This window comes from Melopsittacus undulatus, chromosome 9, assembly GCF_012275295.1.
Source record: "Melopsittacus undulatus isolate bMelUnd1 chromosome 9, bMelUnd1.mat.Z, whole genome shotgun sequence".
In the NCBI taxonomy this organism is placed as follows: Eukaryota; Metazoa; Chordata; class Aves; order Psittaciformes; family Psittaculidae; genus Melopsittacus; species Melopsittacus undulatus.
This window is the reverse complement of record NC_047535.1, coordinates 41,026,669-41,053,662: the sequence shown is the minus strand read 5'-3', so window position 1 is coordinate 41,053,662 and position 26,994 is coordinate 41,026,669. Positions and strand designations below refer to the sequence as shown.

The 26,994-nt window shown below is 47.0% G+C and overlaps 1 protein-coding gene across 2 annotated transcripts in view; it reads left to right on the top strand.

Moving 5' to 3' along the window:
• CHCHD6 (coiled-coil-helix-coiled-coil-helix domain containing 6) overlaps window positions 1–26,994 on the top strand; it is a 105,263-nt gene that overhangs the window by 37,096 nt on the left and 41,173 nt on the right. For both annotated transcript variants that reach the window (XM_034066217.1, XM_034066216.1), the window contains one exon: window positions 16,651–16,721. In XM_034066217.1, coding sequence (XP_033922108.1) covers window positions 16,651–16,721 — 71 coding nt within the window. The remainder of the gene's footprint in view (window positions 1–16,650; window positions 16,722–26,994) is intronic.

Below are 26,994 nucleotides of genomic sequence, written 5' to 3'. Positions count from 1 at the left end.
GAGGAATGCAGACAGTGGGGAAGGTGGGATGGAGAGAGTGAAATCAATCCCCTTTACTACCAATGTGATGGTGAATAGGGAAGATGAGAAAATAGCAGATTATAGAAGTGGCAGGAAACTATTGGTCCGTCTCTTCCCCTTTTCACTCTCTGCTCCTGCATGATTGTCCATGCAGCTTTTGAAGCCATTGATGGTAAAACATGCCCATGAGCAGTTTCACGTGATGCACTCGTGCAACACTTTAAATCCATAGAGTTCATTAGAAAGCCTACTTTATTAAAGCTCCCGCTCGGTGTTGCACTCAGATTTGTAAGTGCTATTTGTAGATAATGGGGATTGTTGAGGGGAATTGCAAGCAGTCTAGCAGCTCTCCTCCTAATTATCACAGTTGTCCATATGTTCATACGCAAAGGGAATTTTTGCAATTCCTTGCTCCCATGCTGTGTGCTCCCATTATATTCTCTCTGGATCTGGCTTCGCAAAGCGGAAGCGGCAGGGAAAATCCAATCTGTGTGTCTCAGTCCTTTGTGGCCAGTGAAGTGGGAAGAAGTCAGCGTCCAGGCTGCATTGTCCCCTTCTTGAAGGCTTTTGCTGGGGGTTGTTCCCCTTTTCAGGTCTCTGTCCCTTGCTGCAGGGCAACTTTGGCAACAAGGTGATGGATATTTGTAGTGCAGCATCTTCTCTGGGAGCAGGGCGCTTTGCCCACGGTCCTATTCAAACTGCAGAGTTGTATAGAAACTATCTCCTAGGTCTTTTGTGTACAAGCAGGTAAAAAGGATGGGTTTTCTTTCCTCTCCTGAAACACTAAGGCAGTTTCTGACCCTTAAACACAAGCGTTTCGCTGGTAATAAAATAGAAGAATGCCTCCATCCGTTCGTGGGGATGGGAGTGGGAGGAGGTGGGGGCTAGGAGGGAGAGGAATGTGCTTGGAACAGTGTAATAAAGCTTAATTGTATTAGTTTTGAAAAAGGGTTTTGATCTTCTCTGTGGATAATTTTATTCCTGTAATGGTTGGGAAGAAGCAAACCAGAGCGCAGAACAATCTTCTTTATTAGCTGTTGCCTTTCTATAATCCTGCCTTTATTTGGTGAATACACGCAGACCTTGACACTTATTTATTTCTTTTCCCTTCCACTCTGCTAAAACCTTCCAACTCAGGGAGGTTTTTGTGTATGTGTGTGTATTAGAAGCTGTGGGTAAGGGGCTGCGGTGTGGAGCTCTGGAGCAGGAGCTTGCTTTCCCTGCTCTTAGAGGGGATGGTCACTTGAAGCATGGTCACCGATAATTGAGAGGTGTTGGGCTGGGGGTGAATGGATGTGGATCTGGAAAGCTGAAGTATCTCTTCCTAAGGATCAGGCTGTCAGGAATTCCCTCCTCCCCTCCCCTGCTGTGTCTATATGCTCATGTTGGCTTTGTCCCCATTCGTGTATGAGAACAGAATTCAGCACTAGGAGACTCGGAGCTTTGGGTTTGACCTGTTGATGTTGAGAACTAAGTACTTTCCCAATAGGATGCTGAGAGCAGCTGTGTTATTCGCTCCTTACATCACAGTGGCTGCTGCCCTGAATCCAACACGGAGCCTGCCCTGTTGCTTCTGCCACTGGTCCCTGTTCAGACATGGAAGGAAGATGCAGAACAAAACTCTCAGCAAAGCAAACCCCCCCGAAAGCTTTGGGAGAAGAGCCTGGTGCACGTTGTCACTCGGGGGCTGACACGTCCTGCTGCAGAAGGGGTTGTTTTCATGCGGTATTCGTATTCACTGTAATGGAACTTGGATTCCTGCCATCGCTCCTCTCCATGTCTCAGGCAGCTTTCCTGAAGCCTTGGTTAGCTCTTCCCTTCCAACATCACGTGGCAGCCTGTGTCACAGGTTAACTCATCCACTCTGTGCGTTCTCTGTCACCAGTTTCAAATACTCTTTTACCCCCCATTTAATATCCTTTATGTGGAAGAGATAAAAGGAATCCTTTTCCTTATTCATTATCTGTACACTTCTGTCCCCTCTTCTGCCTTCCATTAAGCAGAGAAGTCCTTACCTTTCAGCCTCTGCTTGTGTGAATGAGTTTGTTCCAGATTTCTCATTCCACTTGTTTGTCTTCAGGCCCTTTCCCCCTGTGGCTCTGTCTTTGAGATGGATTGGCCGGAATTGAACTCGGTACTTCCCTTGAATGCAGCACATTGTGTGAATACATTATCCTTGTATTGGGTAATCTCTTTCAGAGTGCTATAATCTACTGGACAGAGCATGGAATTGGAAGCAAAAACCTGCTCATTTTCTAATAGCAACTTCTCTTCTGGGAGTTTGAAACAATTGCTTAGTCCATCTATCTTGGTTATTCCATCTATGTGATGGAATAGCTTATAATGAGAGGGCAAAGTGGTATGAAACAGTAAAGCTATAAAAATGCTAAAAAGGCTTTGCCTTTAGCTTTGCATGAGATGAACTATGGGGGTACCTTAATTCAAATGGAGCTTGGAAACTCCGTTTCTCTGCTGCCTCATTAAGATCTCCCCAGGAAAGGGCAGGTATGAAGAAGAACATCAGTGTTTCAGCTTGTGGGGTTTGCTCTGCATCTCCCCCCTCATGGTAGGGGGTTGGAACTGGATGAGCTTTAAGGTCTTTGCCAACCCGAACCAGTCTGTGATCTGCCAGAGGACTGGAAGGTGATTGCAGCAGTGCTGTGTCACACTGAAGATTCATCTAGTTCAGTGTTGGGGTCCTGACTGGGACCAAAAGGGGAAGTCCAGGGATGAGCATCGGATCAGGGCAGGTGTATGGGATAAATTCCTGGTGGAGGATCAGCACACTGGTGATGCCCTTGGTCTTCATCACTTTGATCACTGTAGTTGTGTGTCTCTGGGATTGATTGCTTCCGTGTTCTGTTTTCCTCCCTTGTTTTTCCTGTGTAATTAGGAAAATTACAGGGAATAGATCCTTTGAACTGACTGTTCCTTATATGACTGTGTGTGATGGCAGGATCTTGGAGCTGGTGATACAGACATTCCATTCCACACCTGCTTGTACACTGTGACTATCCAGGTATTATCCAGTAAGCAGAAGTGGTTAAATTTCTACCTCTGACTTGTTGGAGTAATTTTACACTTCATCCATGTAATTTGGGATTGTTTCACAGGAAATGGGTCTTGTCTCGACTCTCTGAAGGTGCTTTTGTACAGAAGTGTTTGGATAGAAAAAAAATGAGAGGTTGGACCTAATAACCTTAGGAAAACTCAATTTGAGCAGCTGAAGTTTGAAGTTCTTTCATGTATTTGTGTTACTGAGAAACACTGAGGGAAAGAAGGAGCTTGGTATAAACAGTTGACATGTGCACTGCTCAGCACTGGGATTTTTACTAGGGATTCCTTGAGTGCATCATCCTCTAAAAGGATGAGCAAGAAATGCAGCCTCTCTGGAACCCTTCAGATGCCAGCAGGTCTCACTGCGTGCATTACTTGTACGCTTTCTCCCAGGTAAATACGTGTTGTCCTCCTTTTGCTTGCCCTCAGTTGGGTTTAACCTGGCACAGGCTCAGGGCAGCAAAGTATGGGCAGCTCTTTGGAGTGCTGTAAAGGGGCAGAGGAAGCTGAAGGTGGTCTCAGCAGATGAAGTGAAGCTCTTGCTGTAGCTGCTGGCCCTCTTCTTTCTTTGGATTCTCCTAAGCTCCAGCTCCCACGTTATCTTTTATGGGATGGCCGGGGACGACTCCGAGCAGTGGGAGCATCAATATGCAACGTGTCTCTGCTTGTAGCTTCTCAGAGCAGTGAGTAGCACCCGAGGTATTCATAAGCTGTGAGTATTCATGCAAGTAGGAGAGGAATGCATTCAACACATACCCCTTTTTTATTATTAATAAGCCAGACTGCACCTTTTTCTGTGCTGAGCTTCACAAATCTTGTGTCTGTGGCGTTCCCCTTGTTTGGTTTGTTTAAATTCATCTCCTTTTGCCCTTGCGCTTCCCATTTAATTCATGTTTGGAAAGCCTTTAGGATGTGTAAAGAATGGGAGGAGAAGTTATTTGTTTGTTGTTCTCACCGGCCTTGATCCTTCGTCTTGGAGCAGTCTCCCACTTCTGGTGCACCAAGGTCAGCCTCCATGGGAGCCCACTGGCATGTCTGTGCTTTTTGGCCTCGCTAAAAACCTCCATTGAGGAAGTGACCATAGCCTGGGAAAACAAGGGTTTTAGAGCATCTTCATGCTGGGTCTTTGTGAGCAGTTCAAAGCAGATTCTGTGGGGCTGGACAGGCTTCTGTTAGGTGGCAGGGAAGTTGAAGGGTGAGGATCAGTTCCCTTACTTGGGCTCCCAGGCTGTGTGTCTGTCCCTGAGACCTAGGGAGTATTGGCCTGCCTTTGAAAAGCCAAGCCATGGGGAGGTGTTACCTTCAGCCAAGAGGATGTTCAACATCCAGTGTTCTTTCCTAGAGAAATGGTAGCTCCTGGCAGGTGTCCATAAACTGGCTCTGACATCTCTGGGCTGCATGGGAGCCATTGCTGTGTGTTAGGGCTGCTCCTTCCACTGGAGCAGCTTGCTCCAAGCCCCTGTGTCCAGCCTGGCCTTGAGCACTGCCAGGGATGGGGCAGCCACAGCTTCTCTGGGCACCCTGTGCCAGCGCCTCAGCACCCTCACATCTCCCCCAGAGATGGATCAGGGCTGCAGGGGCGTCCCCCAAGAGCGAAGCAGAGGGGGAGAATCCCCTCCCTGAGCTGTGCTCCCGCTGGTGCGGATGCAGCCCAGCACACACTGTGCTGGGTCATGGGGAGCTCGCTTTGAACCTACAACAGCTCCGACCCATTCAAGCCAGTAGAGCAGTGTAACTAAGCACCCCGTTCATCCAACTGTTGATTTCATCTTCTGAGCACAAGGAGAATAATCCCCATGTGGTTTTCTGAATCGGGCTGGTAAGATCCATCCTAATCACCCACATCACTTCCCCATCGCTTGGGCTGTGTGGATGTTGTCTTCCAGGCAGCAGTGGCTCTGGCAGTCTCTCAAGGCAGAGCCTTTGATATTTAGAGAACTGGAGGTTCTGTCCTGTGAACGGGAGCAAAATGAAACCAGAATGAGCCCCAAGTTCACATCTGAGCCAGTTCTGATCTGCCATCATCTTCCTCTTTTCAGTTATTCACAGGCATTAAATGTCATGCGGGTGGAGGAGGAGGAGTGTGGCATACACAATCTCCTTTTTCTGCTGGTATCTGTTAGGGCTGAACATCCAGAGGAGGCTGCTGATTCCCACTGCTTCCCCATCCTTCCCTGGCTGGACTTCAGGACCCTGTGCTCATGGCACCCATTCCGTGGCTGTTTTGCTAAAAGCTGCTGAAGTTTAGGAGTTAATACAGCTCAGTGCAGCAGGTTTTAGAGATCAGATAAATGGATTGGCAATTTGATGAACTCAAGGAACATCTCTAATAGGGTAAATAAACCGCGTTAGCTGTCAGAGCGGCCTCCTTGCCCTCTGCAGTGTGTGCGTTCTGCCTGTGCTGACTGATGGACAGGACATTACATCAAATCACAGGCAGCCTCTATGCAAACAGCAACCAAGCGTTTGCTTCCTTTCAGGATCAGGGCAGGGATGTGCCTGCAGTCTGTGCTGACGGGTGAGCTGACAGAACCTCACGGTGGTTCTGTTTCCCTGGCATTCAGAGTACCTTTAGAGGGGAGAGAAGGATGCTGATGGGCTGCTTCATCTCAGAGAAATCCATCCTCAGGCTCGACTTGTGAAATAAATGTGGCAATGTGTGGTTTGAACTTAGTGTCTTTAACACTGAATTTAGCAGCTGAATTTAGATAACAATCTGGTATCTGGTCTCATCAGTGTATCACTATGAAGACTTGTTAAAGGCAGAACAAAAAGACCTAGAATGTGATCCTCTCTCTTTGTTAGAACTCAGTACCGGAGTTATTTGTCAAGTCTAGTCCAAAAAGAGCAAAACAAAGGGTGCTTTTGTCTTACTTCTGAGAGCTTTCCCCATCAGCTCCTATTCCTGCTCCCCTCCCTTGCCATCTTTTATTCAACCCAGTTTTCCCTCCATTCAGTTTCCTATTGCTAATAGCTTCAACTTCCTTTTTTCCCTCCTTTTTGCACTGCACATATGCTTGTTTATAAGCAGAATGGTATTTATAAACACGTGTATAGACACATAGTGCTGTTACCAGTAAAACCAGTGCTGCTTTTTGAATGGAAAGATGCTCTCGCATGAATGTACGTACATACATGCATGTGCATGCGTGTAGTCTGTATCTCACCTATTCCCCCTGCTCTAGCTGTACCTTAGCACCAACTGCATGATCCTGCACTAAATCCCAGTGCTGTTAGTTCGGTGTCATTCACCAAGCAGTGTGCAGTTAGATTTTGGCCCTGTTATTGCAGTATTGGCTATTTTATGAAGCTGTTGCGAGTGAGCGCAGTGAATTGATTAAATGTATTCCAGACCTTCGGCTGGAGTCAGCATTGTCTGCGGGGATTTGGCTGATGGAAGCTTGTGCTTCTCTTGGGAAAGTCCCCATTTAGACTTAGTCTTGGAAATGGTTTCAGGGAGACAACACTTCCCCGTGTGGGTGGAATCCACATGCAGAAGAGCCTGACTGTGGGGACTCTGGGATTTCCATCATGACTTGAGCTCAGGCTTTGGCTTTACTTTTGTTTTGAAAAGGTCCTTAGGATTATGGCTCTGCCCTTGCAGAAGCTGCTGTTGTCACATTAACAGACTACATGGCTAATAATTCCTCTGTCAATTGGGCAGGTTCCATGAAACACCTCAAATTGGTGCTGAATTCAGTAGACCAGAGATCAGACTCTCAAAGGGGACTGCTCTGTATTTACATGGGAAACGCCTTGGGCCCTGTAATGAGGGTACCACATGAAGCTGGTGGTAATCCAAACCCACTGACATCATGCCCAGGGCTGTGTCTGGAGCTGTGCCTCTGCTGGAGTGTGGAGCTGCTCTGCTCTCGGGGTGTTTGCTTCTCGTGTTGTATTCACAGCCCCATACCCCTCTATGCAATGCCCCTCTTCACCTGACCAGCAGCCCACGGGTCTTCTGAGCTCATCCTTGGAGGCTTCACAAGCTCCTTGCAGCATGGAGCTGTTTCTTCAGTGCTTTGTCCCTTCAGAGGACACATGGCTCTGTTAAAAAGCAGGGGCGAGAGAAGCTCACTAAAAGCAGGGCGAATGAGACTGTCAAATGATGGAGAGGAAATTGCTCACCAATATTTTATGATTTCTTTCTTATCCCTTTTCCCATCCTTTCTCCTTTGTCCTCTTTGGCTTTTTTTATCTCCGGATAAACACCGTGTTTGTTTTCTGTTCACCGTGTGGAGCATTTCAATCCATTCTGAATAGCAGAATAAATATGAAGAGATACTAGTGTTCTTTTCTGTGGAATAAGTGATGCCTTGCAGGGAGCGCTGGAGATTGTGGCAGTGCTATTGTAGAGACAGGCCAGAGGAATCTCTATTAATCCATTCTCTTCCTTTTTGTTATCAGTGTTTCATTTTATGTTTTACTTTCCTTTATATGTAACAGTCAACACTGGGCAGAAAGAGCCTAAATCCCTTTTTTTTGCTAGCTGTAAAATAAATACACCATTGCTTTATAATATTTATCCATGTATTACTAATAAAGGGGAATGGCATGGAGTTATCCTTGTAAAACTACTTTTGAGCTGTGGAGCTGGGAACTTTTCCCAGCTATTCATTAACTGAGGTTTCAGCTCTGTGCAAGGTAAATGAATGTTGTCCCCATTCTAAGTGAGACCCCAGTGCTTAAGGTTCACATTTCCTACAATAGCTTTTGTTACTGCCTTTTGGGGTCCTGACTATGGTGTGTTTCTTCAGATGTGCTGACTACCCATAACTGGAGCTTGAAGGTTTGAATAATGAGCTCCTGAGCAGCTCCAGGAGCCAGCGGTCGCTTCCCAAAGTGTGGATTTGTCTCTGTCATTAACAGCATATGGAGACCAGTGAGGTCCTTGTGGTCTTTTTGGGCTGTGATCATTAAACCAGCCTGTCTTCTTAGGGTATACAATGGGATGAGGAGCTGCAAGTGAGAGAACCCTGCCTGGAAACACAAATAGCTGCAGAAGATGCTCTGGGAGCAAGAATAAAGAGAAAGTATGGTGGCAAAAAGAATTGCTGCTGAGCTAATTTTTCTTGCTCTCTCCCAAGTTTGCCTCTAGGATGGCAGTTTTCTCCCTTCAATAAATAAATGCAAAGATGAGAATTGCTGCCAAAAACTGTCACATTTCTGGAACTTTCAGCCCCTGATTATTCACATTAAGCCTTCCCCCCCCCCCAGCAGTACAGTATTCTGAATATGTACACCCACCATTCTGTCAGATCTGTGCAGTCTGCGTCTGGTTCATCTTCTGTGTCTTTGATGTGCTCCATAACGTAGGCAAAGAGAGGTCTGATAGTCTCTCTAAAAACCTGACAGTTTGTGTGACAATCTGTCCACGAATCCACAGGCTCCTTGTCAACCAAATGAGCCTTTGAATAGGGGAGGTTTGCAGAACAGTGCTTGCAGCATCGCATATGCACCGAGGGGCGAGGACAACAGGCTGCCGGGTAACCTGAGCGCTGGCTGCGCTTCCCGTCGTCATTCCAGGGACATCTCATCATTGCTTCTTGGCTGGTTCTCAGCCCCGCACATGGCGGGGTTATTTAGCAAAGCTTGATTTGCTGGAAGCTGCACATGGAGAGGGATTTGTAGATGGGGGGGGGGAGGGAGAACCATGGGAGTGGGGGGAACCTGCAGGCTTTGGTGGGCTTTGGGTTTCTTATAGGGACTGTTCCTTGCAGGTGCCTTTTCCCATGCAGGTGCATGGATGTGATGCTGTGCTCTAGGGAGCCCCCCCCCCCACCCCAGCAGTCCTGACCCAGCTCCAGAGCCAACAGCGCAAGAGGGATGTGGAGCTGCTGGAGCGAGGCCATGGAGATGCTGCGAGGGCTGGAGCAGCTCTGCTCTGGAGCCAGGCTGAGAGAGCTGGGCTGGGGCAGCCTGGACAAGAGAAGGCTCCTGAAGGGGAGACCTGAGAGCAGCTCCAGTGCCTAAAGGGGCTGCAGGAAACCTGGAGAGGGGCTTGGGACAAGGGCCTGTAGGGACAGGTCAAGGGGAATGGCTTTAACCTGCCTGAGGGGAGACTGAGATGAGCTCTTAGGCAGAAGCTCTTCCCTGTGAGGGTGCTGAGGCGCTGGCACAGGGTGCCCAGAGAAGCTGTGGCTGCCCCATCCCTGGCAGTGTTCAAGGCCAGGTTGGACACAGGGGCTTGGAGCAGCTGCTCCAGTGGAAGGGGTCCCTGCCCATGGCTGGGGTTGGAGCTGGATGAGCTTTAAGGTCCCTTCAACCCAAACCAGGCTGGGATGCTGTGGTTTTCTTCAGTGTTCTCTGGTCTTCTCATGCATCTTAATACCTTGGGTCCCTCCTGTTCTGGCTTCCTCTGGGAATCAGTGAATCGCATTCCTGAGCTACCTGTTGTGGAAAGGATGAGGTCATGATTACAATTTAGCTTTGTAGAACTGGGACAGGATCTGGGCAGCTGCTGCAGTTTATAAATGGGTTTTAGGGATATTCTCAGCAGTGAGAGCAGGAGTTTCAGCTGCAGTGTGCCCGGCTGAGGTGGTGGGAGTTCTGTCAAATACCAGCTTTGGCATGATGGCATCAAACCTTAGCTATAATGTTCCTCCCTTCCCAAAATAAGCTCCTGTGGTGGGCCTGACAGGGGAATGTGCGTAGTATCTTTCTTCATGTATGACAAGTACTTGATGAGTGCCCTTTTTCTGGTTTGGGGCTTTTTTCCTCTCCTCCTCTCCCTGTGAAGTGCTGGTCAGTCTCCAAGGGGAGCTTTCAGCTGCATCCCGCAGCACTCTTGGTATTCCTGCACTTCCCTTCTTTCTCTCTTCCCCCTTTGGCAGTGATTCTCTGTGTGACCATCACTCCTCGATGATGCCCAGTGGTTAGAGACAGCATCCCATGGCTGAGGAGTCCATCCAGATGGATGATGGCCTGGTAGGACCTGGGTATCCCTATGGGATTCACTCTGCAGCTCCCAGCATGGGCTCACGGGTTCAGCAGGCATGGCCATGCCCTTGAAGTCAGGGCACTGTTGCCTGTGAGGGTCAGCCGGGTGTAGGACTTCTCCAAAGCAGATGCTGAGCCCCCTTGATGTTTAATTGATGCCTGGGCAGCCCCTTTACCTGCACTTGTCAGGTCTAACTGATTCCAGCCTTTACTGTGGATTCCTCACTTCTTGTAGTGAAGTCTCAGGTAGGAGGCTCTGCTCTCCTCGTGCAGCTCTAGTGTTAATGCGGGCCATCCACGTTGCTGTCCTTGTCAGAAAGCCTGGCTTGCCCGCTGGCATTTTATGGCCTTTCTCTTTGAAGGTGCTTTTACAGTCCAGACTTTGTTTCAAGATTTACTAATGCTTTATTTGCAGTCTTTCACCATGGAGTGCCTTAAAGCAACCTCGCATAAACTCAAGGCTTAATTCTCTCTGGGGTTTTTCTTGCTCCTTCTTCCCCTTTTAATTGCCTGTGCACTGCTGATTCCTTTGTTGCTGGCTGCCTTCCTGGCTTGAAGATGCCATGAGGCTTTCTGCATGTTTCCATGGGGCACCTGCTTTAATTGGGATCTCCCCAGGGTACCTCCGTGGATACAACCTTGCTCTGGTGTGCAAGCTCACCCTGGCTTTGTAAACCCATTTGCACCCATATGGAGTATCTTGATGTGGATCCTGGTTCTGGGAAGTCCTGGGGAGCGTGGCTTGGCTTCCCCTAGTGCTTTAGGGGCTGTAGCCTAACCTCTTTGTGCTCATTGCACACAGGATAAACCCAGCTGTGGTCCTTCTCCCAGCCCTGCCTCCTTCCCATGCTGTGGAGATGGATACTTGGGGCATTTTATCTTTGAGGAGCTGTCTAGATCTGCTGCAGGATTAATGTTTTCTTTTCAACTTGGGATCATATTGCAATCCTGAGAAGCTCTGTGAAAGCAGGAGCATCCTCCTGCCCATGCCGAGTTTCACTTCCTTCTGTGGGCATTGCTCTTTTTTCTGTCTTCTCTGAATCTTCATCCAGACTTCATGATCTCACAGCTTATTGCTGAAGGAGAGCATGGAATGACACAAATTCAATGCTCTCATTTCATTACTGGCCTCAGCGGGAGGAGTGGAGGAACCCACACATGAACAGCAAACAACAGAGCTGTGTTTCGAAGTTGGCTTTGGCTGATAAAAGAGCTTTTTTCCCTATCAGCAAGCTGTTTGTAGCTGCTTGCATCTTGCCTTGTTACCTTTTGAGGAAAAAACCACAACTGAATTCACATAAAAGCAGTTTAACCCTTGGCTTCTCTGTGCTCGTGATAGGCTTTATATGCATGCTTCTCTTCTTTGTTAATTGGCTTCTGTGTGTGCTTGTGCTTGATAGGAAGGAGAAAACGTGAATGATCTCTTTTAGCTGCAAGCTGGCTGATACCAACAAGCAGGAACTCGAGAGGAGTGAGCTCAGGAGCTGAAGAGGTTGTTGCTTCAGTGTATCCTGGGATCCCCGAGTTCCCTGGTTGGGACCAGAGTCGGGAGCAGTGATTGATCGTGTCGGTTGACTTTAATACATCCAAAGGGTTCAGTGAACAGATGGGTTCAGCTCATCCCTCTCTGTACCTGCAGGAGGGGTGTGGGTACCCGGGGTAGTTCTTTGGATCTACTGGGAGCTGTTTATGTGAGACTTGGAGTGATGGGAGTGAACACCCTGATCCAGCAGCCGGTGAGGTGCGGGAACCCCAGTGTTCCATTGCTTCCCTTGGCAGTGCTGTGAGCAAGGGCAGCTCCTAAAGTGCAGGTTGGACACAGGGGCTTGGAGCAAGCTGCTCCAGTGGAAGGGGTGGGAGCTGGATGAGCTTTAAGCTCCTTTCAACCCACACCACTCTGTGATCCCATGACTGACCTTTTCCCGTGGCTTCCTGCTGTTCCTCGGGGCAGCAGCTGTGTCCAGGACACGTGTGTGTTCCCCATTCCGGCAGGCAGGAACGGTTGTGCTGTGTACTCAGGGTGTGTGAGGTCTGATGCAGAAGCAGCTGGACACAGGAATGCGAGTGTCTCCCAGGTGACATTTGAGACTTGAGAAGTAAACTCTGCTTTCCTTCCCCTTTACTAAACCCTATTTGTGGACACACCATGTGTCGTCCCCCCCCCCCAGCCTCTCATGCTCCTTTCAGCTGGAATGGAGGTTTGCTGGGAGATGGGGAGCATGGATGTCAGGAGCAGGGACCACAGCAGAGCTGTCAGGTGCAAGGCACATCCTACCCTCTACTCCCAGCTGTCACAAGCAGCATTTGTCAGAGCCCCCCTGTCCTGCTCTGTTTCATGAGCCATCACCAACATTCGTTGCTGCTGGCAGCGTTTCAACAGCTCTTAATCCTCTTTGGATCTTTACACACTCTGGCCACTGACAGGCTTCTATAGAGGTGTCAGAATATCTCCGGATAGCCGCAGTGATAGTTCTGTGTTGGTTTGCGGTGGTTGAATCCAAATCTCTTCTGATCTCTTGAGCCAGCCTGGACCTGATGGGGGAATCTGCATCCCACTGTCAGAAAACTGGTGTTTGATGCTGCTGCTTGATGTTCACAACGAATCTGGCCTAAAAACCTCATTAATTCCGAGTTCCTCGGGCTGGCGTTGCTGGGTTTTTCTGCTTTACGTGTTCCTGCAAGTAGTGTGTGTTGCACTGAGGTTGTAAGGAATGTGCTTTAATGGCAGTGTGAGAATGAGCTGGCAGGGGTTTCTCTTTATGCTTCAATTACTTTCCCTCCTGAAATAACCCTGAGAACTCTGTCTTCTGCTATCCTGTGTTCTTACCTTGGATGCTTTGTGTGGCAGGGGCCCATGCAGTGCATCCCGAGGTGTAGCAGCGAGGGTTGGAGTTTCTCTGTGTGTTTGCAGCCAAGGAGGAATGCTGAATTAAAACGACTCCAAATTTAGCTCCGAGTTGGAAAATGGATTCCCTTTGGAAGTGGAGTTTTCAGTGCCAGGGTGTTTTGGGAAGAGCTGGGAGCAAGGGCAGAGCAGCAAAGCCGCTGCGGAAAGGCGGCAGGGGAAAGGAAAGCAATTCTTTTGGTCTTTAGGCTCTAGTTATGTATTTTTATAACTTCTTGGTGTTTTTAGTCTTTGCTACGAAGCATCATTTAATAGCAGGGCAACATCCTTCAAACCAACAGTTCTTTGTTTAGTTTGTTTGTCCTCTCTGGAGAGCTCTCTCCCCATATGACAAAGCTCCGATGTTCTGAAGTTGGCTCCCCTAAGGCTCAGCTTTATTGAGAGAAGTGAAACATTTGAGGTGGTTCATTCATTCTTTCTGTGTCTCTTGTTATTTGAGCCCTGATGGTGTCCTTTGGTCGTGTCTTTTAACTCATTTCTGCAACGAAGACTGCCAGGAGCTTTCTTTAATAATAGTTGGGGTCTCATGTTCAACTTTCTCTTTGTGAGCTGCCGTTTTATCTCGAGCATCAAATATCGTGCGAGTGAATTAAAAGCAACGTCCACGTCTGGTAATGTTGTGGGGAATGTGCTCTATTCTGCTGCATAACTGAATATCAGTTTGTGAAGCTCAAGGACTTCACTATGACTACAGGAAGCTCCAACTTTGTTTCAAGTGCCAATACCACCCCTTCATCCTGCTGAATAGCCCTTGTCTGCGGGCGGCTCTGCTGGAGTCATGGAAGTGCAGGGCTGGTTCCTGGCTTGGCTCCTCACTTGCGACCTTTTGTAGGCCACTGAAACATTATTCCCTGCTATAGAGTGGTAGGTAAAATACTGGAACTGAAACAGAACTTACATCTGCAGTCGTAGAGATGGGGATGGTTGGAGAATTGCCCTCTAAATAAAAGCCCCAGATGACAGAACCTGTCTGTTGCACATTTATTACTCATTTAGTGTTTAGGACAAAGGTGAATGTGACTTTCCCAAGGTAGGAAAGGGCCTAGAGGCCAAGGAAAACCTGTTTGGCAGGTCTGCTTGTTGAACCAACCCGGGTTTGAATGGTAAAAGTCTGTTTTTTCTGACTTGGGGAAGCACTTAATGATACTGATTCATAGCACTGGCAGTACTGCTTGGTTGGGTTTTTCAGGGGGGCTGAAGGATCAGCAGAAAGGGCTGATCCAAAGGCAGGAGCCCCAGTTGCATCCCATGCAAAGATGTTTCCTTTTCACTTCTAAAGCCCCACAGCTTTCATGGGCAGGTTGAAGGTCTCTGCACCCCTCCTTGATGTTCACCTCGTGCCATGGGCCTTGTGGTTTCCTTGAGGCCAGGTTTCTCCTTTCCCTCGCTGAGATTCCCACCTCTCCACTCAGGTCCTCACTTGCCTGCTTTTATCAGCTTTCAGATCCAGAGCTATTTCCTACCCGCTCCTTCCCAGCTATTTCTGTCCCTGTTTGTAGCTGGTGGTGTTGAAGCTGAGGCTGACCCCAGTGCTGGGCAGTTGACCTCTCTCTAATGGACAAGGCAAGGTTGCACCACAACAGCTTTAATCCATGCTTTGACCAACAAATGGACCCGTTGGCCCTTTTTCCCTTTCTTGAGGTGGGTTAAATGCCAACCTTACACTGGGTCTCACGTACAACGTATTTGTTCCTGTTTCCCTCCCATGCTGCTGTTTCACTGCAGAGTGCTGGGGGCTAATAGCATGTGATGGGGCTTAAAGATGCTTCATTTTATGCCTTGCTTTCTCTCTTTCCCAGTTTCCCTCATTTTGATCTCTCAAATCCAGTCCCTTTGAGAAATGAGATTGTATGAAATATGAAAATTGCTTGGGTAGTAATTGGAGAATCAGGGAGCCTCGTGCAGCCCATGGAGATAACGCTTACATTGACTCACGTTAGTTAATATTTAAAGGCAAATGTAATTAATGGAGCACAGGTCGTGTTGGCTGAGTGTGTGAATAAGTCGCAGCAGGGAGCTGAGAGTCAGGAGGGCTGTTTACAGGACAGGGAAAGAGGTTCCATTAAAAGCTGGACTTTTCCTTATAGGAAAAGGAAAAATGGGTTTAATAGCACAGAAGTTTGTGGTCGTTATTTAACAAGTAAGTGAATGGAAACAGTAATGTCTCTTTGCTGGCACATGCACTTTGAAGTGGTTACTCCTCAGGAGTTCTCAGTTTAAGTCTGTTCCCGAGGTCAAGGCTTGCAACACCAAAGTTTGCTCTGTGATTTTTTGGTATGTGACATAAATTCAGGCACCAGAGATAAAACACTTCAAAACGGCACCTTGAAGGCTCTGAAAACCTGTCTGAAGCTTCCCATTAGCTGAGCTTCACCCAGCTTCAGTGATGCAGAGGGCTGTTATCCCTTGCTCCCACATGGAATATGGGTGGGATTCACGAGTGGCACAACTGCCTATAGCGTTGGAGTTGTGTCTGTGCTTCCCCTTTTGGCATCACTGAATAACGTGTATCATCTCATGCACAGGGACCACGGCTGCATTCATGGGGAAATAAATGAGAAAGAAGGGCAAGAATAGGGTTCTATAGAAAGGACTGCATATGGGGAGATGAGGATGAGTACAACCTGGCTGAATAGCTGTCCTCGCTCCCAGTACCAGTTTGTCACTCGTTTGATTGATTATTGCCTATTTTCTGCATGTGCCTTTGCAAATGAGCTGTGAGGCAATTGCAGTACCAAGTCCAGAGGCTTTGCCTGGAGCGGCTTTATCAGCAGCACAGTTGCTGGGGCCGTTCCCTTCTGTTTGTGCTTAGGAAGCTTGTGCATGCAGCCGAGGAGGAATTCCATCTCCATATTCAGCAGCTGAGCAGTTGTGAGCTGAAACTCTTTCTGTGCAAGCTCAGGAGAATTTAATGCAAACCTCTTAAGCCCTACAGCAAGACACTCAAGCCGCTGTTTGGCAGTGCTGTAGTTGAGACCTGATACGCCTCCTGATGTTGTTAAAAGGGAAACAGGCTGCATAATTATGTTTTAAAGAAGAAGCCAAGGGGTAATGGGTTAAAACTGAAACAGGGGAAGTTTAGATTGGATCTAAGGAAAAAGTTCTTTACTGTGAGGGTGCTGAGGCACTGGAATGGGTTGTCCAGAGAAGCTGGGAATGCTTCATCCCTGGAGGTGTTCAAGGCCAGGTTGGATGAAGCCTTGGGTGCCATGGTTTAGTGTGAGGTGTCCCTGCCCATGGCAGGGGGGTTGGAACTGGATGATCTTAATGTCCTTGCCAACCCAAACTATTCTAGGATTCTAAGTAGGAGTGCTGAAATGTAAAATGGCTTTTCCCGTGCTGGCAGCCAGGTTTGGTACTTGCATGTCAGAAACTTCTGGGATGCTTCAAGACAATTCATGGGGAAAGAGAACAAAACGCAGCCAAACCCTAACGTGGTGCTGGAAACGCCTTGGTTTTGTGGTTATGTGGAATAATCAAAGCTGAGGCTGAGTGTGGTGACCTCTTCCCCTCTCTTTCCCTTTGCAAAGCGAAGCTGGAATTGGGGATGTGTGGCCTTGATGCATAGAAGAAAAGCAACTTTTAAGCATTTTTTTGGTGTGTTCTTTGAACTGAATATGCTGTTTGTTGTTGGAAATGGTTATTAATTATAGAAGATAACGCTGTGCCGGGATAAGATCTGAGCCACATTTGCTTTTTAGAGCTGAATATTCTCCTCTTTGTTTCAGAACGCAGAGATCTACAAGCTGACGTGTGAGCAGTACAAGGAGGCAGCCAGCAAGGCAGAGGAGTGGATCAAGTGAGGAGCCTTTTTGTTCTTTTCAGCAGTTCCAGTTGCGTTCCGTAACCCTCTGTGTGTAGCCTCTGGATATTCCTGCAAATGGAGTGTGGAGTTACCTCCTGTCAGGTATCCCGGGGGCTGCAGAGCTGCAAGAGTTGTAAGGCAGCACCCTCTTGTTCTGTGCCGAGCTTGACAGAACTTACTATCAGGTTGTTAGATCTTCCAAGGGAGAATGAGGAAGAAGACACAGACTTAGCAACTCTTCCTTTTTAATGTGAGTTTTCCAGGGTTTTCAGGATGGCAATGGAATGTCTTTAATCCGCTCAAACTTTAACCCAATGTGTTGAACTTTACACGTCGCAGGATGGGGCTAGTGCATGGGAGGAGGAAGAACAGCAGCGCTTACAGAGTTTCCATTGTCCAGGGAAGAAAAAGGTGAACAGCCCTGTAAATTCCAATCAAAAGAGAGGTATAATTATCCTGACTGTTTTCTTGAGTGGGTGTGATGGTTTTTCTGGCCTTTTTTATTGGCCTTGGTACAATTAGCAGACCTTTAATCTTGCCTTTTTACCAGGAGCATATTTAGCGTCTCAATTCCTTTTGTGTTTGCCAGTACTGTTAGATAGCTTATTGTTCCACATGCACTAACAGCTGCCCAAGAAGAAATATTTTCTCTAATTCTTTAATATTAATGAGTCTAAAGCAATTACACTGTCAAGAGCAGCACTCGGATCTCAGTTGGGTAAACAGTTGGCCAACATGCAGTAAACTGGAGTAGCAACATATGTAGTCCAGTTGGGTCCAGTCCAGACTGTATGATACTTAATTGCAGAAATAGATAATATAGTAGTGATGAATATGTTAGTAGGGTGGGCAGTATATTGTGCTGTCTTTATTTAAAATCATATTTGGCTGCCAAAGCATCACATAACCTGTTGTAATTTCACATTTTTGTTTGGACAGTCAAGCAATAAGTTGCTAAAGAAGCCAAAACAAGGCAGCTAACACATTGTGAGCTTTTTCATGCCATTTTCCATGGTAGAAATCGAAATTCTGGTTTTAAATAAAATCAAAGAAATCCATAAGACATAAAGTTCTGACACTCTTTGATCAGCTCTGTCTTGGATTTGCTTCTGCAGATGCGTAGTGAGTTGTTGGGAACACATGTAGCAGTGATTTATCCTTGTGGCTTTAGAAAGGAAGAGACTGGGACCTTGGTTTATGTTCTTTACTTGCTTTTACAGACTAGAACTAACCTATTTTTTATAGTAGTCTTAAGTTCTGATTCCTGGGGTTTCAGTTTCATTTGGTCTCTTCTGTTTCTTGTGGAGGTGGAGACTTTTAATGTAGGAAACTCAGGAATGCAGTCATTCCTCGTAAAGCTTAGTGGCTTCCACCAATGCAAATGCTAATGGCTTCTTTCTTTCAGGAGCCAGAAAATGTGTTTATGGCCTTTTAGGATTTCTTTACCCTTTTCTTTGAGCCTTTATCATCTGCCGGACCCTGGCTTCTGGCCTTACTGTACAAGGCTCTTCTATTTGGCAATATGAACTGGAGTAATTGATAACTGTATGTTAAAGAGTCATTGCTTTACCCCATCACTGCAGTGGACACCTCTTTTAAGGCAGTAGCAGTGGTCCTTTTCATAATCATTGCCTTGTTGTACAAGAGGTTAAAGAGTACACATGCCTCATATGTTGTGATAAGGCTGAGACAGGGTCAGGGAAACTTTGTACATTGGTGTTCATGCTTCACTGATAGGACTGGAAGCCTGCATGTTGTAAGGTCCCCTGGTTAGGCATTGTACATTCAAGTCTTCCTACAGCCTGTTTATGGTAATAAATGATGATATCCTGTGACTTCAGTGGAAAGAACAGTTTGCTGATCCTGTTCTGTGCTTTCTTACAAGACATACAAGCACAGGAAGTGCTAAGACGGGTAAGGCTGATTTACACAGATCTGGTAGCTTGGCTGGCAGGAATAAACTGATACTCCAGCAAAATGACATGAACTGGAATAGAGTCAAACTATGAATGAAGCACAGGTCTGCCTGTTTCCAGTGCTGGACTACAACAGCTCCTGTAACAAAAGGAACCCAGGAATGGCACTTTCTCCATTCACAGAGGAGGGTACATCCCCTTCCCGTAGTGTCTCTTCCCTAGTTTATATTATCCCTGTTTGGCTGTGAAGTCTGACCTAACCCTTGGTACTTGTGCCTTGTGAGACCAGTCTACCCTGTATGGGTTGTCTTCTGCCATGTGTATTGGCATGGCTGATGGAGGAAGAGGGAAATAGAGCAGGGGCTCTTTCCACAGCCTGCTTTTGGAGCAGAGATAAGAAATAGCTGAAACAAAAATCCAGTCTTTTCTTGGCGTTTATTGACTTGTGTAATTCCGTTATCAACACCTACAGCTCTGCACAAGTGGTCAAGTGTTCCATGGACTCTTTCCTCTCCTTAGTGATGATCAAGTGTTTCAGGATTTAGGAATGTTGTACAAGCTTTCCACCAGTGACCCTTCACAACAGGCTGGTAAGGTAGGCAGGTAAACCTTCCTATTGCCTTTGTCTAGAAACAGAGGTGAGATACTGAGTGCTGAGCTTCTTGTTAAATCACTGGCACAGTCATTAGCTGTTGGGCTTTGATGCCTGCATGGCCTGATTGTGCAGTGGACTTTGTTCCTCGTCTCTTCACCTGAACCCAGCCTGCTTCTGCCTCCTTCTTCTTTGTTCTGGGCTCTGTCCAACCAGTTTCTTCCTCCCAGGAAGAAGATCCTAGCAACAACAAACCACTGAGCACAGCTTTCAGCACCTTCAGCAACTTGCCCTTGTTGCTTACACGCTGCGGTGAATTGGACGCATGCCATGGACACATTGTCTCAGTGATGTTGTCGTAATTGGTGCATTATGATTTTTCTCTTTTGTTAACCAACAGAATGGAAGTCTGGGGACCTAGAACTTTTTCCCCTTCCTCCCCTGTTTAGCAAACTGTGCACATCAGTAACCACCCACAAAGGAAGCGGCGTGTAAATAAAAAGCCAGTGCTCCCTGCCCTTCGCTTCGGTCCACATCCTTTTCTCAGTGTTCATAAAGCCATGACTCAGACTGGGTTTAGAGAAGACAACTTGCTAATCCCCTCCCTGCTACAGAGAATAAAATGGCATTTCATTCCAAGCTCTATTAATGCGCTCGCTCCGGGGATAAAGCAGCACTCCCAAAAGGCACTGGCCAAACTTTTTTTCCTGTTGCGTTGTCTTTGTCTTCTTTGGAGTGTTACATTTAGATTAGCTCCTGAGGATTAAATGTTATTACAGCCCCGGAATCTGTTAAGGGGTAGGGAAAAAAACCCCATCAGTAAAGAGGTTATGGCTTAGTGCAGGCACTCCAGACTTATCCTCCAAACGCTGGGTTGGAAGCATTTGATTTAGTTCCTTTTGTGAAGGTTGTCTTATCGTGGTGCTGGGTTATTTCTGTAGCTGTTAAATTTGGATGCAGGGTGTGACTCGCTCCAAGGGAAACCTGCAGGAGCAGGGTGAGGGGATTAGGGAGCTGTTAAAAGATAAAGTTGTTCTGAACCTGAGTTTCCCTCCGAGGTCTCCTTATGGTTTGCAGAGCTGCTGCTGAAGCTGCTCACACCGGTGGCTGTGCTGCTTCGCCTGTTGTGCCGAGAGGATTGTTATCAAGGAGTGCATAAAGAACATCAGTATCTTATCCTGATAGACATCAGCCTTGAATCCAAGGCAGCTTTCCAATGCAGAGACTGCCAATGAGATTTACTCCGTATGGGACTCAGTATCTAAGAGTTCCATTTAATGGTCCTAAGATCTTTAAACTTAATGGCCATGAGTATTTAATGGGAGAGCAACTGGCACGTGGTAAGTGTCCTCTTGGGCTGAATGTGGAGATCTATGCTGACCCGGTGGGGATGGGGGGCAGAAAGTTCATACATGGGCAGTCTGCTGGGAACAGGGAATTTATTTCTTTCAATACTCATGGAAATGAAGCTTTTATTGAATTGTGCAGGATCTTATGAGGCTGATGCCCCCAGTTCAAATGGCAGTGCTAGGTGGAACCCAGAGGAACTGCCTTTTCCTTTCTTTTTTTTTTCCTTGTTCATGTACATCTGGAAAGCTTATGGAATGATGTGGTGATACTCAAATATATTAGTACCAAAACCCACTATGAGGCCTCAGGTATTTCAGCAGAGGGCTGTGCCCTGGAGCCAAGCTCTGAAATAGCTGTTATGTGGACAGGCACGAAGCCCGAGGAGCAGGAGGGTGAAGACATCATAGTTTTCCAACAGGATTGCTCCGGGATTTCTCCTGTCATTAGATTAGATAAATGATTAATTCAGTGTTGAAATTAAAAGCCTCTGCAACGGGGTTTTATGAGTTTTCAGGAATAAAAGACTGATTACTGCTGGGAGCTCATCCCCCACCTTATCTCAGCATAGTGATTAGAGCCTGCGATGAAGATCCCTTCACAACAAATGGTTTGGCTCCATCCCAGTCCCGTTCCTCCCTCACTGCTTGGTTTCTGCAAGTTGCTCCTACTTCTGTCTGTGCTGAGCCTGTCTTGTGTAATCCTTAACTAAAGAGATGAGTTCTTAGTCAGAGCTTTGCTCTTCCTCATGTTTATAAAGTCATCCTTAGTAGGAAATGGGAATGTCGCTGTTAGAGACCTCAAGGCATGAGTTATTTCAAGTGAGGATAAAACTGTGAATGGGTGAATTTTGACTTTGTCTCCTTTCACAGGTGTGAATTTCACTGATTATTCTTTTTTTTTAAACCAAATTTTAAATCTTGCAAGCTGGTTGGATTGTTATCCTTTATCCAAGCTGTGGAATCTTCTTCCTGACCTTCAGTTCTTGCGGGTCACCAAGATGCTGGTTCTACGTAAGACTTTCCTTTTGCCCAGTTAGTAAAACGATGCTCTCATCTCATGTTCACAGTGTTGTCTCTCCTCTCACGCGTGATGAGGGGTGACTAACGAATCAGTGCAGTGAACTGAGGCTGCAGTTCTGTTAGTGCTGAGAAACCACTGTCAAATATTAATGTATCTCTTCAACACTGCAAGAGCATTTCTTCAGAGTACTTTGGTAGAACTTGGGAGTTTGTAATGTGAAATAAGACCTGAACAGCAAAGGAAGAGGTGCCAAAGACTCCATGCAGTCTGTTAAGGATGTTTCTATTGCTATCGATTTTTACATGGAAAGCACTTGTATTCTGTAGTAATGTTGCCATTATAAACCCTTAGATCAGGGTTTGTTGGCAGGGCAGATCCAGATTGTTTTCCAAAGCAGGAATATTTGTGCAGCTGTTAAAACAAACCTCAGACATTCTTTGTGCATCACAGTACATGAAATATTTCTGTTCGCAGCTCTTTATCATGGAGAATGCAGTGAAAATAGAAGCAGGTCTCTGCCCTCAGATTGGGTATTGCACATTCCACTGTGTGCCGTTGTGGATGTGAGGTTTTCACATTGGTTTATTGTGCATTTAGATACAGTGACAGAGCTAAAGTCCAGCTTTGGCCTTTGGTTCCCCCTCCCTTGGCTTAAGTTGGATGTGCTAAAGGCCAGGTTGGATGGGGCTTGGAGCAATGTGTTCTAGTGGAAGGCATCCCTGCCCATGTCAGGAGGTTGGACCTGGATGAGCTTTAAGATCCCTTCCAACCCAACCCACCCTGTGATTCTATGCCCTTGGGAAAGATATCATGACTATTAATCAATGGCCCAGCGCAGCTTATCCCCACTGTGGTTTTGTGCCTCTGTCTTGCAGTGTGCGTGTTGTGTGGTGTGTTTGGGGCGGTGGCACAGGGTTGATTTGTCGAGGATTGAGGTTAAAGTCATCTGGGGAAGCCTTCCAAAAGGAGCAGTGAATTAAAGATGTCAGAGGCAATAATGCCTGAGAAACCACTTGTTACCAGTGAATTAATGACTTGTTTGCTAATGAGCAGCCTCAGGCTAAGTTGCGGTAACACTGCAAACAATCTGGTCATTAGTTCAGTGGCAGCTGAGTTCCAGGGCAGTGCTGCTGTTGGGAGCAGTAATTGTGTTCCTGGTTCTGTGCACAGTGCCTTTGCTTCCTGCTGAGTCAGTCTGCTCCTGGAGTGATGGAGGGATGACAGGAAGGACCAAAGGCAAGTATTAGAGGGGGAGAGGAGAGAAGCAATCTGTTCTGCAGGTCAGAGCTGCTGTATCTCTACCCTCTGAGGAAACATGAACCATGGCAGGGTGCTGTGGAGACCTTCCATTGCGGTGCCCTCTGCCGTTGGTGGTGTTTGGTGTTGGTTGATAAGAGATTGAGGCCCTTTCCTTCCTTATGAAGGGAGAGACACCCCATCTCTGCCATCACACCAGGCTTTGGTGACTTAATTCATTTGGTGTAATTTTGGTAGCTCCTGAAATTACTCTGATAAAATATGGGGTTTAGGCTATTGGGTCCCATCAGCTTTTGGAGTCTCAGGGTTAAGTGGTGCTTCTTGCATCCTGTCCTTTTATTTTCCACGTTAGAAGTGCCTCCTGTCTGGGACATACACACACCACAGCAGCCGCAATCGGAACTCATTTGGCCAAGAAGGTGGCATTTGGAAGATCTGCTTGTTTAGGGATGACTGTTGTTTCTTTGGAGAGAACTTGTCAGCATTGTGCTGACTGTGAGTGGCACAAGCAGCACACGATGGAGCAGCCTTAAGTTGATCCGGGTCTCACTAACTCACCTGAGACATTTCATGTGCTCTTCTAACTTAAACCCATGTTATGTACATTACTTTTTGTAAAGATGTTTTCGCCTTTTGGAGGACTTCCTGAAATGATAATATTTAAAACCAAACCCAAAAGTCCCAACCTCCCCCCAAACCAGCCTTCAAGGCTTTGTGCCTGCTCTTCAAAAGCACCATTATTGATGCTCTCAGGGGGATGAGGAGCTGTTTAATGGGGATCTTGCCGAGTCAGTGCTTGGCAAGTTGCTTGGTGTGGTAAAAGGGGCACTCTGGGTTTGAAGATCAAGGCACGTGGGCAAAGGCAAGGGGATTGTTTGCATAAGGTGAATGTTGTGCTTCAGATCCCACCTGAGCTTTAATGCTGCAGCTTTGTTCTCCTCCAGAGTGTGTTTGTGCATCTATAGCAGAGAGATGGTCAGGGTTTCCTTTTAGAAACATCACTCTGTTAGCAGTCTGACCTCATTCCCAGGTCATCTCACACAGGAAAGCGCTACTGACCCTGTGCATCCCTGCCTCCTGTGGCTATATGCAATCAGAATATCCCTGCTTCAGTTACCTTCTTTAGAATGTATCTTGGGATGGGGTTTTATAGACCAACAGGATTGTCCCAGCAGGCAGTTCCCAGCTAAATCCCAGCCATTCAGCATTACCACAGCCCATTCTTAGGGCCCGTGCTGTGTACATGCTGTAAGCTGCATGATTCCCTTTCTGACCCAAGATCTTAACCAGTTTTTAGATGCTGTTTTCTATCTGAAGAGAGAAAATCCCTATTCGGGTCACTTGTTGGGCTGTGTGTTGTTTTCACATTCAGTTATTGCTTGCTATATTGCTTTTCTGCCTTGTGGGAGCTGAGCCAGCTTCCTTTCTGATTCAGAGAACTCCTTCCAGCAACAAGATTCTGACTCATTCCTGCTTGGCTTCCAGAGACCGTTTTGCTGCTAACTTTAGGCTCTTCATCTTTGCTAGTCAACTTTTAGTAGCTTGGCATCTCTGGAAAAGATGGTTCATGGCTTTGTGGGCAGGAGATCCATTTCTGTGAACTTCTGTGTCTCTTGGCAAGGGAAGGGAAAGGCAGTAGTTTTCCTTTCGTCTTCCAAACTGGCAGTTTCTCCCAGCCCGGTATTCTACCATCAGTAAAGAATTTACATCCAAACGTACATCGGAATGATCCACTTGTGGGGAGAAGCCTCTCGTTATTCCAAACCACTTGCCATCTGCAATGCAAAAGGCTGATAGGAATCATCAGTTATTGCATTTGCAGGTTCAGCAGGATAGGGATCATTTCAGCTTATATGGGTTTATAGGTGGTTTACATGTCACTGCCCTCCTGCTCTCCTGGAACCCACCACCACCCAGTGCCTGCAGCTCATGGGGTGCTAAGGAAGCTGGTTAAATTTGGTTGCAGCTGCACTGAGCAAAGCACAGTCTTTTAGGGTGACCCATTGGTCAGATGGGGAATGACCACTTGTATGTGAGCATAAACCATGTAGGGAGGACAAGGGAGTCTGTGATACATTGGAGTAAGGCAAAGAGCTGGAACCGGCGCTGGATGGGGCACACAATTTGCTTCAATTTCATCACTGAAATGAAGAGATTGTTGTTGGACTTCCAAAATTAGAGGCTGTTACAGAAAACTGGTACATTTGGGTTATTTTCCACATCAGTCTCTGGGTTTTATTCTGTGTTTTGGGGTTACTTCTTCTGTTTGATGAAGAAAATGTGGTTGGGTCAGGCTGCTTTCTCTGACTGCGGTGCAGTGACACCACAACTGGATATCGTCTTAACTTTTGTTCTCAGTAATAGATTCTCAATACTTATCTAAATACTGGAGAAGGTTTCAGAACAGCTTCTGCATACCCGTGATGGGAAGGAGAGGAGGTATCAGGCCTGGCAAGGACAAGGGTGCACCGGGTGCATGCATTGCAGTGGGGAATTGCGTGGCAGCTTCAAACAAGCTGTCAAACCAGGGATTGGGAAGCACTTGAGTGACAAATTCTGTAGGATCACAGAGTCACCCAGAAACTTACAGTACTTTATAAACATGCTTTCATCAGGCACTCTCATGGAGAGGTAGGGTGCAAACGGGGAGACCTGTTACTGAAAGGCAGCAGTCAAGGGGGACAAAGAGGAAGGGGAGATAGTGCAGATGCTGCAGACAACGTGACAAGGTGTATAAGAAGGGATAGAAAGACAGGAACATGACTGCTACAGCTGAGATTTGGAGGTAGTGCCCCTATTCGCATGAAAATTGTCACCTTTTCTCTTAGTCCATCTTCTCTTGCTCTACACAACATTACTTCTCCTCCTTGCACATCACTGGCAGAGCCTGGTGAGCGGTGTTTTGAACACAGGAGGCTGATCAGAAAGATTTCCTTCCTGATCACATTAGTGTATCCTCCTGAGGCTCGCAGATTGTTTACACTGGGCTGGGTTATGTAGCTTAAATGTTACGGAATTTTTAGTAGGCATTTGAATAATCTGTTAAGCTTCTTCCATCTCTTATTTCTGCTGCCAAACTGCTGCAAGCAAGAAAGCTGGAGAGGGACTTCTAACAAGGGCATGTAATGACAGGCCAAGGGGGAATGGCTTTAACCTGCCAGAGGAGAGACTGAGATGAGCTCTTAGGCAGAAGCTCTTCCCTGTGAGGGTGCTGAGGCGCTGGCACAGGGTGCCCAGAGAAGCTGTGGCTGCCCCATCCCTGGCAGTGTTCAAGGCCAGGTTGGACACAGGGTCTTGGAGCAGCTGCTCCAGTGGAAGGGGTCCCTGCCCATAGCAGGGGTTGGAGCTGGATGAGCTTTAAGGTCCCTTCAACCCAAACCAGGCTGGGATTCCCTCTATCATTCAAGCCACATTATGAAGCTGACTTATGGGATCAGGGCATCCCATGGTTCTAGTGGGGCCATAGTGTTTGCTTTGTGACAGGGAGCATCCTGCTGCCTACGCTGGAAGTTGCCTTTCCCGAGTGTTTGTTCTGTGCTGATGAGTTTGTTGGATATGAATGAAATGCTTCAATTGTGTTTAATTTTCTGCTGTAAATGTCAAGGATGCAGTAATGAGAGAGGATGGAACCTTCCTCTGTGCTGTGTATTGCAACTGTCTGGAGTTATTTTTCTGACACATTAGAGAAGCCATCAGAGGCAACTGCCACTCAAGGGAGGATGCACTTTCACAGGTCAGTTAACCACTTACCAGTTTCAATACGTGTACAGTGCAGCATAGCAGCACACCTCATTTATTGGTGTGGCCAAAGCATCACTGAGCTTTATCTGAAATGCATCTAAGTGCATATACAAACATGCTAACTAATTATATGTCACATCTCCAGGTCCTCCCTGATGTGCAGAAACCACTGCTGTGTGCTCTGGGCTCTGCTCACAGCTCTGTCCCTCCACTTCACTGCTGATCTTTGAGGCTGCGGTGACAGGAGCACTGATGTGGTTTGCTCAGGTTAGCTCAGACACTGCTCTTAGATAAAGCAGCACAAGGCAGCTCTTCCAGTTGGGTTTTGCAGCCCACAGGAAATTCCAGGCTGCTGCCCCATTTAGGCTGCTGCTTGCAGCTGTGTACTGGA